The sequence below is a fragment of the Lycorma delicatula genome, chromosome 1 (genome assembly GCF_047948215.1).
Source record: "Lycorma delicatula isolate Av1 chromosome 1, ASM4794821v1, whole genome shotgun sequence".
NCBI classification, from domain to species: Eukaryota; Metazoa; Arthropoda; class Insecta; order Hemiptera; family Fulgoridae; genus Lycorma; species Lycorma delicatula.
This window is the reverse complement of record NC_134455.1, coordinates 106,073,672-106,085,952: the sequence shown is the minus strand read 5'-3', so window position 1 is coordinate 106,085,952 and position 12,281 is coordinate 106,073,672. Positions and strand designations below refer to the sequence as shown.

General features: G+C 27.7%; 1 protein-coding gene across 1 annotated transcript in view; it reads right to left on the bottom strand.

Annotated features, from left to right (window-relative positions):
- Positions 1-12,281, bottom strand: part of LOC142320763 (salivary endonuclease-like) — a 32,066-nt gene that overhangs the window by 13,919 nt on the left and 5,866 nt on the right. Inside the window, exons 3-4 of the mRNA XM_075358756.1 lie at positions 8,468-8,590; positions 4,048-4,233 (exon numbers count right to left, since the gene is read on the bottom strand). Coding sequence (XP_075214871.1) covers positions 4,048-4,233; positions 8,468-8,590 — 309 coding nt within the window. The remainder of the gene's footprint in view (positions 1-4,047; positions 4,234-8,467; positions 8,591-12,281) is intronic.

Here is a 12,281-nt window from a genome sequence, read left to right as displayed (position 1 = left end):
TATTTTTACACGGATTTGAATACTAGATCGTGGATACCGGTGTTCTTTGGTGGTTGGGTTTCAATTAACCACACATCTCAGGAATGGTCGAACTGAGAATGTACAAGATTACACTTCATTTACACTCATATATATCATCCTCATTCATCCTCTGAAGTATCATCTAAACGGTAGTTACTGGAGGCCAAACAGGAAAAAGAAAGAAAGGTAATGTAAATAAATTGAGGAAGGTGGTTAGATGCTTTAAAAAGAAAAATTATCTTATCTGTATTATCCTACATCAAATAGGATAGTAATACTGATATTGATTAGGGATAGATTTAAGTACTTTTAAACTCACAGTTAAATTTTAATAGTGTCTCATATGTATTCCAAATGAGAAATTTATACATTTGCCTTAATTAAATGAAGGAGAAAGAAAATGACTGAAGTTCAAAAAATGTGAACTTATTTCATTCTGATAAATATTCATTATATAAATGAATGTATTACTAAACAAGTTTAAAAACAAACCAAATGAAAAAATAAAGCTGGGTAATTGAGAGGAAAAACAAAAATTTGACAATTTAATTTGCTGTAGATCAAGATGATGAAGCATGATTTCAATTTTATAATATTTCATAAGGTATCGGAGGTGATCAAATTCCCTATGAATTTTTTTAAGAATGCCACAATTAAATACATAAAAAACCTTATTGGATTTTTATAGTAATATATATGAAAGGAAATTTTTGTTGGTTTGTGAAATTTTGTAACACTGTTTGCATAAAACAGTTGTCTAGATGATGTTAAGAGTTGTAGAAGGTTTTTTTTTTAAAAATGGCAAGAAAATACTTTTGGATTGCTATTGAATACTTTTATATTGCCATATCAATTTATTGGTTGAAGAATAAAAGATATTGATAAATTCCTGGCAGCTTTAAGATCTTTCTACTCAACTATTGATTTTTCATCTTTATTTTTAACATGAAATTAAGTATAAAATAAGGAAAAAAGTACATGTTTCTCTTGGTTTGCCAACAGTGTTTGGTTGAATAAAGGGACCATTTCATTCACGTAACCATTTTTTTTGATTGTGTATGTCACTGATATTGTTAACTATATTGAGAAGCCTATGCAGTCGGACTACTGCTGCTGTTGAAACTTGCTGATGCTTTGAAATCAATTTTATTGTTAAGCAGGAATACTTGTTAAGTCCTTCACAATTTTCATGTTAGTTGGTAAACATTTGACTGAAATAGTTATAAAATAAATGGTATTAACAGAAACCTGTTAGCATGTGTTGGTGGTGTCATACTGACTTGCCTTACAGGTGATAGATGAATTTTGAAAATTTGTTCATCTTGTTAACCAGCAGGTTGTTGTAAGAGGATGGTTATAAGTATTGTGGATTAAATTTAAAAAAAAAATTAATCTTAAGTAAACCACTCATACATGTTCATATTTATCTATTTTTTATTCTTCTCAAGAGAGGAGGAGAATCATTGACATTTCACAAATTTTGTGTAGATTGAAATTAAAAAAAACCTTATCTATTTAAGTCAAATGATGGGTCCAAGTCCAAGCTATGAAACAAACACAGACTTAATTTTTAAGAACAAAAAGTGATTTTGTTCCATTTCAAAAATAATATTTAAATAACTAATTGTTATTAATTTTATAATTATTTAATTAGAATGAAAGAAAATTATATGCACATTTTTAATTTTGACAGAATACATGTAATCAGAATTTCCCAAAATATTTTCAATTTTAGTTCACTGCAGTTCAATGTTAATTCTGTGCTTATTCAGTAACATTTTACAGTTATCATTTAATTTCAGATATACTTTTACTGACAAGTCCACATTTAAAAAATAAACTCAATCTGAGAAGAAGTCATCTTTAATTTTACTCATAAAACAATTACCGTATTTATTCGATTACCCCCTGCACTTTTTTTCTTGGAATTGAGGAGAAAAAATAAGGGTGCGGGGCTTACTTGAAACATAGCCTTTAGCCAGGATAATATATGAAAAGTAAACATTTTCTTAGAAGTACCTAAATTCAATCACATAAATATAGTTAAATTAGGCTTTCGTTTATCAATACCGGATGTAGCTTATACAGAATACATCCTTAATTATTAACATCCTGTTCATATTATCGATAGGAACGAAGTTACGTTATTTTTATAAAACTGATTCATTCTATATAGGCTGAATCCGGTTCTAATGACACTACAGTTACAGTATCAGTTCATCAGTCCATCGTCGACTTGTCTATTCGCCATAGTCGTTGTACTGTTTGTATGTGGACGGTTATGTGTATTTTATCTGTTTAGTTTATCTTGTAAAGTTTAATACGGTGATTTATTTTAATTACGGCATTAAAATGAGTACAAAATGACAGCGTCTACGATCCTTTACACTAAATGAAAAACAGCGCGTTATAGAAGAGGCTGAAAAAATTGGAAATCGGGCGGCAGGAAGAAACTTTGACGTATATGAAAGCTGCATTCGAGACTGGCGTAAGAAGAAACAACTTCTGGTGAAAGGCACTGGTAATAAAAGGGCTTTTCGTAGCTTAAAATCAAAATACACAGACATAGAAAAAAAATTGTATGACTTTGTTATGGAAAAAAGGAAATGTGGTTATGCTGTCACGACAGAAATGTGTCAATCATATGCTCGTGAAATCGCTAAATCATTGAATAAAGTTGATTTTAAAGCAAGCCGTGGATGGATAACACGATATTTGATTGGTCAATAAGACGAAAGACAACCATTTCTCAACGACTTCGAGACGCTTATGAACAAAAAATATTACATTTTCACAAATACATAATAAATCTTAGAAAAGATAAAGGCTATTTGCCCTCCCAAATAGGAAACGCTGATCAAACCCCCTTATATTCTGAAATTCCATTTGACAAAACTGTAAACAAAAAAGGTGAAAAAAGTGTTACGATTCGCACTGGTGGTAATGAAAAACAAAGGTAAATTATTATGCTTTGCATTACTTCTTTGATGGATCAAAATTACCTCCGTACATTGTTTTTAAAAGAAAAACTCTTCCTACCGTTCAGGTAAAGGAGTTATTATCCACAGGAATCAGGTTGGATGGACGAAACCTTAATTTTAGGTCGGATCAGGTATGTATGGCAAAAGCGATCAAGAGATTTACCTAATAAAAAAAATACCGGTATGTTAGTAATAGATAGTTATCGGGGGCATACGACTGATAAAGTGAAAGACATTTTAAAAAATGGTATGATAGACCAAGTAATAATTTCAGGCGGATTGACGTCTCTATTGTAACCACTAGATGTCTACATTAATAAACCGTTCAAATCTGCATTAAAACAACTGTATAGTAAATGGATGGCTGATGGAAATTTCTTTCTCACGCCTACAGGAAGAATCAAACGCCCAGATTTTAACCGGATTTGTGTTTGGATAAAAGATTCTTGGGAAGGTATTTCCACGGAATTAGTAAGGAAAAGTTTTAAAAAATGCGGAATACCTAATGAACTTGATGGCAGTGAAGACGATCACCTTTGGCAGAGCGACGTGGAGACTACCAGTAACTCTTCTACAGACATTGTCAGTGACAGTGATTATTAAAAATAAAATCCCATATTAAAAAGTGTATTGAAATTATCCTTTTCAACATGATACTTTCTTTTCGTTTTACTGGCCTACTGATTCTGAACTAAACTATTACTTACGGTAATTAATTATTAATGTAGTATTAATATTGTAATTTAAATGAAGGAATTAAATGCTGTACTTTCTGAATATTTTCGTATTATTTTATCATATCTGTTGCACTTTAAAATACCGGTATATACTCGATTTTTTTTTTTTAATTCTCGGTCCGAAAAATCGAGGTGCGGGGCTTATTCGGGGGCTGGGGATAAATACGGTAATCATTAACTGTGGAATGTTTAAATTTTTTTTTAAATTTTTATTTACTCACTGAATTATTTATCCAAAAATATATTTTTGTGTTTCTGTTATAATAATAATCAAACTTAAAATCAACATTTTAGGCAATTTTAGTTACCTGTGTATAGCAATCACCAGGATGAAATCCTTCATAAAATTCTTCCAGACCTTTGGCAAAGTTAGGTCGTTTATTATATACATCAGCTCCAGCCAAAACAGATCCAAATAATGTGTGTGACGTGTATAATGTTTTTGTTTCTTCAACATTGTAACAGACATTTATAAGCTTATGCCAGCCTTCAACCTATTTTTAAAGATATAAAATACATGAAATAAATTTAATTTTTTTTTGGAGGAGTTGAAGGAACTAACTAAACCATTAATTTTAGTTTAGAATAATAGAATTTATCACTAATTTGACCATCAATCTAACATAAATTTTAAGGATGAGATTCAGAGACCTGAGGGAACACATGTATAATCAAATACTGTGTAAGCTTAACTCATTTTTATGAAGATATATTATGATTTGTAAACATGAGAGAGATTGTTATTATTTTGGCTTTAAGATATTAATACTCAGAAATCTCATATTTTTTTATGATTATTACCTATTATTGTTATTTATTAAAATAATTTTTTTTCAGGTTCTCTAGTAAATAAATTTCATAATATATTTATAAAAAAATACTTATTGTTATTGTTATTATCAAACCATGACTTATGGAATTCTGTAATAACAGTAGTGGTGAAGTGATGGTAGTACAAACAAACAAAAAATATGCAGTTGTGTAGGCGAACAACCAGAAATTTTATCATTGCCTAAAAAGATTTAAATTTCTGAAAAAAACAAAAAAAGAAAGTAATCATTTTAATTACTTCCAAAAAAAAATATTATGTATACAAAAAATGTTTAGTAAAAACATGCTGAGTTTAACTGTAAAGTTTAAACATGCAAAGATAAAAGATAAAAAATAAAGTGGCTGTAAATAGGTCCTGAAAACTGGAAACAGTAATTGAAAATGAGTGAGCAAAATCCATCATTTAGAAAATTTCTAAGAACAGTAAAGTTAAGTATAAGATAAACATAAAATTAAACCAAACTATGCACAAAAAAGGAAGAATACTAAAAGTAAAATAGAAAATAAGCAACATTTAACTGTAATCTAATTCTGTGTCAAAAGACTTTCTTCTGAAACAATAAAAGCAAAACTCCAAATTCAGACATTAAAAAATAAATTAACTTCAGACATTAATATTACAGCTTTCCGAAATTTTAAAATTTAAAAGTTTGATAATTTGCCTATCAAATCATAACCACTCGCAGTGCTGTGTGGATGTTTAAACTTCCATCACAAAACTGCATAATACGAACAATCATAAAGATTTAACAAAATATATTCTTTTATGTCTGTGCACAACCATTTTTGTTATAATCAGATCACTTCTCAGAAAATGTTTGGCAGACTATTAACTAAGGAAACAGATGTCATATCAAGCAGAAAGTCTTTTTTTTACCTAACAATAAGTTCCTTTTATATCCTATGCTCCTGAGCAGTACATTTTCAATTAAAATATGTATTCTTGATTATAATCTGGTAATGCTCCAGTTTATCCCTAGATAAATTCTTTGTTCATTACAGTTTCAATTGTAAATTGAATTTATTTGTTTATTATTTAAATTCTAAATTTATTTTTTAAATTAGAGGCAAGAATTTAAAAATCATATTTGGAGCAGTGCAAATGCACATGCCTTTCAAAAATCAGTTTTATATAATAAAAAAAAAATCTGTGTAAGATATTCTATTTCATGGCAGAAAATTATTGAATTGACTTATATACTAATATTATTAAAATACCTGTCTACCATGTAGTTAAAACGAAATTTACTACTTTTAACTACATGGTAAAATTAGATACCCCCACATATAATCTACAATATGATGTCACAGCATAATGAAATTTTTTGTAACTTTTTATCAATAGCTCATGAATTTTTTATGATCATTTATTTTAAAAGAATTATAGCCAGGTTTCTGATCACATATTAGTAGATATTTTTTCTCTGAGGCTTTTGAAAAATATTCTGTATAACAATAATCCTCAAATTATTGAAGAACTGACAACAGACACAAAAAAAAAATCAAATTGAATAAATTGGTTAGCAACATATGAATTGCATAAGCAGATATGATAGATAACAAACAGTGAAATTAAACAAGCAACAAACATTCAAGAAACAAGTTGTAAATTATAGCTTGTGTTTAGGTTGGAGGTAGCCCTTTTTGTAAATTTTCTAAAATCATGAAAAAAAAAGATTTAAAACATATTAAATCAAATACATGTTTATTGTTTAAATTTATTTTGAAAATTTTGGACTGAAGCAAAATTAAAAAACTCAAAGATCTATGAGCTCTTCCCTCACATACATTTCAAGTTTTAGTAATTTGCATAGAAAATATTTTAATATTCGGAACTTCTTATAACAACTGAAAAATATACTTTTTTTGAAGGAGAATTTTATGAATAGTATGAACTTGTCAAAAACACAATACCATGTGGATTTCCTTGTAAGAAAAAAAATAGAATATTGACTTATCTGAACCAAATTATCACTAAAAACCAAAAGTCTTTTTGGATTAATCCATTTAATTAAAACATTTAAATGTAATTTTTAGGAAATTTTTAATAGCTAACCAGCAAACTTAAATTATTTTCAATTATCAGACTGTTGGCTGTAAGTTTTATTTCATTATTTTTTTTTAAATACAGAATTAGTCATTTTTTAAAAAGCAACATTACAGATAGACATTAAATTTTAGGTAGATTTCATAAGAAAGCTACCTATTGTAATGGATACCATGATTTAACTTCTGGAATATTTTGACATATCTTTGCGTTTCACATCCCTCAGACCCCAAAACCACCGTCAGTTCAAAAGTTTTTATATATATATATATATATATATATATAATTTTCTTGTGGACATGATAAGTGCTGTAATTTTGCGCCAATCACTTTCAAATTGATACATAAAATATAACAACCTAAAATCTCGGTTGAATACGTTAATGGGCAAAATCAGATCATTGAGGTGGAAACGGGGGGGGGCTTTTTCAAAAAAACAAAATATCGCTATAAATTTCTCTTATTAAGTAAAATATTGAATTTGTTTAAAGTTCCTACAATTCTTTGGACAAGGGCCTAAAACTTATCTATGTAAAATTTACTTACATAGATAAGTAAGTTTTACCAACCATTGGCCCAGGGGTGGAAAAAATGGGGCTTCAAAGAAAAAAAAAATCATCCCTCCCTTAATAGGCACAGTATCTAATAGGTTTAAAGCAGTCGTTAGTCCTCTAAGCATTACCTAAAACCTTTGTTTGAAACAATTTTTGATATTACCAACCCTTACGACAAGGGATGACCAAAATGTTGCTGGAATTGTAAAAAGATGGGGCTTGTCATATGCTAAACATGTGAAACTTTTTTCACATGCAACCATTGTTGTATTGAGTAACTTTGAAGTGTTTCTTAACTTTAAAGTGTGAATCTTTTTTATCCCCTACTTAGCACCAGTGAAAACTACCTCCACCTTCCAGCTTGCTGAAAGGGATTTTTTTTGTCATCACTATCTTCAAGATTATTATTATTTATTTCAATAAGTATTTTGTAATTGTTGCAGGGATTGCAGAAATATTATTATAATTTTAATGTTTACTATTATCCTGAAGTAATAAATAATAAGATATTTTTTTTGGAATATATTATTATGTTGCAGAATAATTTATTTTTAATGCTTTATATATTTTTGATATTAGATATATGTTAAATTGCTTTTAATTTCCTAAGTCAATTTTAAAGAATTAATCTGTTTTAAGTTCATCTAATAACTCTTTTTGAGTCAATGCAGCATTACAATAAAAAAAAAAGTATTATTATTTTGAAAGCATTAATTTTTAAGAAGTTACAAAGGTTTTTTATGATAAATACTATTTTTCAAATTAATTTTTGTCATATTCTTCATTTTAAAAAGTTATTTTGTTATTTGTTATTTTGTTAACTCATCTGTTCAATTTATTAAAGAGTAACAGATATTATTGAATTGAATAAGTAATTTTTTTTAGATAAACGTTTTTTGAACTTAAAATAAAAGATTTAGAGATTTTTAGATTTCGTAAGATTAAAATATATTAACATTTTTTTTTGTTTTTATTTTCATTTTTAAAAGATTAATTGTATATAATTCTTTTCACAATTAATTTTTTCCAGCTAAAAGTGTTAAAAAAAGACAGTAACTCTATTTTGAATATGATTTTGTAGATTCATAAAAAAATAATATTATTTTTGAAATCAACATATTAAAGATAATAAGTATTGATAAAAATATTGATTAGTAACTTAGTAGTTTTTTAGGGATTAAAAAACTGTGATATATTCAAAATGTGGAAAACGTAGATACTGTGTACTTTCTATTGAGGGCAGTATACACAACTATCCTCTGTGAGACAGTAATATTACAGTAAAATTCAACTTGCCAAAAATCCAATTTCTACTAATCTTCCTTTTTCTCCACATGTTTCAGCATTTTCATTAAAAATTGCAGTACCAGGAAATGATTTTGAGCAGGATACTTTTGAGAAGTCTGCTGACTCTTTAACCTGTAAAAATATATCAAATTACATTTATAAAAAAAAACATTTGGACTGCTCAGACATTTGGACATGCAACCAGACTCATTCATATAAATAAATCACATTTATTTCATGGAATTTTTTAAATTAATCCTACTAGCAGCATAATTTTAATGCATTCAAATTTTGTTACTTTTCGTTACTTCGTTTTTCTGTTGTATCAACACTTTCGCAGTGATAACTGGAATGAAAATTAAATAATTCCACCGCGTAAAAGCTGTTTAAACAAAATTATATCATATGTATTTTTTATTATTATGTCAGTGAAATATCAACAATGAATGGTTTCTCACTAATCAATATAATGTTAGAGATCGCTTTATAATAAATGAAAGAATCTTAATAGTTAATTTAGTATTTAAATGTTAATTAATTAAAAATCAGTAATTAACAACATTGTTTAGTAAATTAAATACTATTCAAAAAATCAGTATGCCTTTACCATATAAAAGTTATAAGCTACAAATATACACAATAGTAAATGTATGTATTTATAATTAGTTCATAAAAGGTTCATAAAATAAACTTTAAATTACATGGATAATTACAGTGATTATCAAAGAATATAATGTAAAAAAAATATAAATAAAAATAGCAGACGCAGTTATGCAAAGATATAGGTAAAAAATTAAGAAAAGATTAGCCAAATATTTTACATTTAGTTAAGAAAACTTTGATTGCAATCTTACTGATCACAATTTACAAAATATTTACATTACATTTTTCAACTCTATTACTTTATTACTTGATTTCTGATATAGTATTCAGCTAAGCACATGTAGAGTTTGAACACAACTAAACTAACGTATAAAGTACCTGATTATTAAATACATATTTTAATAATTTTAAACCATTTTCAAAAGTAACCACAGTTCATGATGTAACCTCTTATAAATTGTAGCTCTTATTTATAATCTTGTAGGCTATCACACTGCATAATGAACCAATAAAGTGAGGAAATGATAATAACAATACTGATCTCATGTTGGAGTGGTAGCACCTCGCCTCTCATCTGGAGGCTCCAGGTTCGAATCCCGGTCAGGTATGACTTTCTTCATATGCTAAAAACTTCCACTTCCGTATATCATGCACAAACTTCAAGCTTAAATGGCGATATCATCAAGCAAAAAGAAAAAGATCACTTACTTAGATAAATAAATAAAGTTTTTATACTGATATTTATAAAAGTGCATTAACTCTTTCACAGGTACCAACCTAGATAATGTTCCTCTAAAAAGACTCACAAAATCTAATTGTTAAAAAACTTATGTTTTAAAAGCCAAAAAGGTTTTCCTTAATCAGGAATTATGTGATATTGGGATTTTCAGGAAAGGAGAATTTCTAGTTGATACTGGAGTATAAATTTGTATGAACTATGAAATTTTCATAGTAAAGTATTATGTATAATTATTGTATTATATTTTGTATTGCTATGTATAATTTATCTGATGATACATGGTATGTTTGTAGACACACTTTCTCACCAATTCTAACCACTAGCTTAGAATTGTCTTTTTGAATGCATTTAATGTAACTTGTTGATATAAGAGTTGTATGCAATGGCGTAGTCTCTCTGTTGCTAGATGTTCATACAAACATTATATTACTAGAGATACTAAATGTCATTCACATTTGTCAACATGACATCAAATTAAATTGAATGTATATAAATGTAATGGGTTAATCTGGAGTAGAATGTGTTCCTGTACAAATGTATCAAGTGATTTCAGATAAAGAAGACATGTTCACAGTTTGTAATGATTTTATGTAAGTATTATATGACCAGTGATGGACTTTATTTCCTGCGTTATACATCATGTGTGAAGTTTCTATATTTTTCAAGTAATTAATGATGAATTCAATTCTAATGAATGAGGACTGATAATATAAAATATGATTTCTATCTATAATTTATAAAAGCTATGATTTCAATGATAAATGGAATAGGTTTTATGAAATAATTTCTAGAATATTAAATTGTTTATATCCTATAAAGAAAACAGTTGTTAAGACTAGTTTTGTGCTCCTATTTTGATATAGTGAATCAAAATTTGGATGTATAAGTTAACGCTGTCTGGACCTTTTGCAAACTACCTGAAGAAAAAAAATGTTCAAGAAAACTTTAAGCTGTCTATATGCAATAGAACATTTGGCATACTTGTGACAGTTTATCATACATTCAATGACTTTATCAATGAAGTGGAACTAGGCTTTCTAATGGAGGGTATAATTATGGCTGTGTATCTACTTAGTTTTTTACTGTGAAACAAGTTTTCAAGAATTAAGAATTATTTTATCCAAATTAAGATCTAAAAATTCTTCAGAATAGGAGGAAACATTTACTCAAAATTAAAAAAAAAAAATAGTTGGGGTGATCATCTGTAAAAGGATTTTTTGCACAGGTTTTGTTGCAAAATGATTTTTTTATAAGGTTTTTAAATGCTGGGCAGTTCCCACCTTCTCTTAAAAAGTTGTTGATTGGCATCCTGGCAGAGGCCTAGTTAATGACAATGATGTGTATTCAATAATTGAGAATTAATCAGAGAGTTCCTAGCTCTCAAAGCCCATCAAAGCTAAGGATGGAGGGGGTGAAGTGGCAATTGGAATTGTCTTGCCCTTAGGAGGGAGGCCTCAGGATGGTCTATTTTTGAAAATAATGGAGATAAGTCTGGTAAGGGTACAAGTTGATTAGTCTGACCTCTCAATTGTCAAAATTTCTTGAAAAAATAATTCACAAAAGGCTCACTTTTTGATGCAGTCTAGATATCATTATAAAAAAAGGTTAAAGTAAAAAAGGGTGAGTCATAGACACCTAAAACCAAGGATGATGCAATTTCATTTGGTGGGTTATGTGACTTAAAATTTTTGTCATGTAATTTATATCTAAGCAACTATATATCTGGTGTTTAATAAAAAAGAAAAAGTTTGAACACAAAAGAAAAATACAAGGATTACTGAAGTAATTATAAAATCTAGCTTTATAGTAAAGAATCTCTGTGAAATATCAAAACATAATTTTGATGATATACAGTGTTTGTGATGGTTTATGTTTAAGTAATAACAAAAAAGTTGTTTTTAGGTGAAAATTTTGTGGTTAAGAGTTTTCTGAATGTTGGTATGGTAGTATATTAATATTAACATAAAATATAATCTTGAACTGAGATAAAAATTTTATGAGTAAACACGAGTAATGAAATGACTAATTAAAAGATTGTTTATATATTAAAATAGTGTTTTGGTTAATACGTTGGTTTTTAGTTAATATGACTTGGAGTTAAATGTATGTAAGTTCTGTTAGTTGCATAAGTTATGAAGTTGTATTTAAGGAAAGTTTGTAATTTTTTAATTGTTATTTCTTGTCTATAATTATTGCTGTCTATTTCAACTCAGTGTTATGAAATGTGTAAAATAATAAGTAAATAAATAAATAATAGAAAACTTTTCTTCATGAAGGTTTTAATTATTAGATTGTCAGATTATTTGACTTCTGATGTTTGTGAACAATTTTTTTATTAGACTGATTTAGATTATGATTAAGTTAAATTTAACTGTATAAAGTTAATGAATAAAGTTAACTGATTAAGTTAAGTAATGGTATAAAGTTAAATTTGAATTTATTACTGTGTTAAACAGATGAGCTTTATTTAACCACCATATT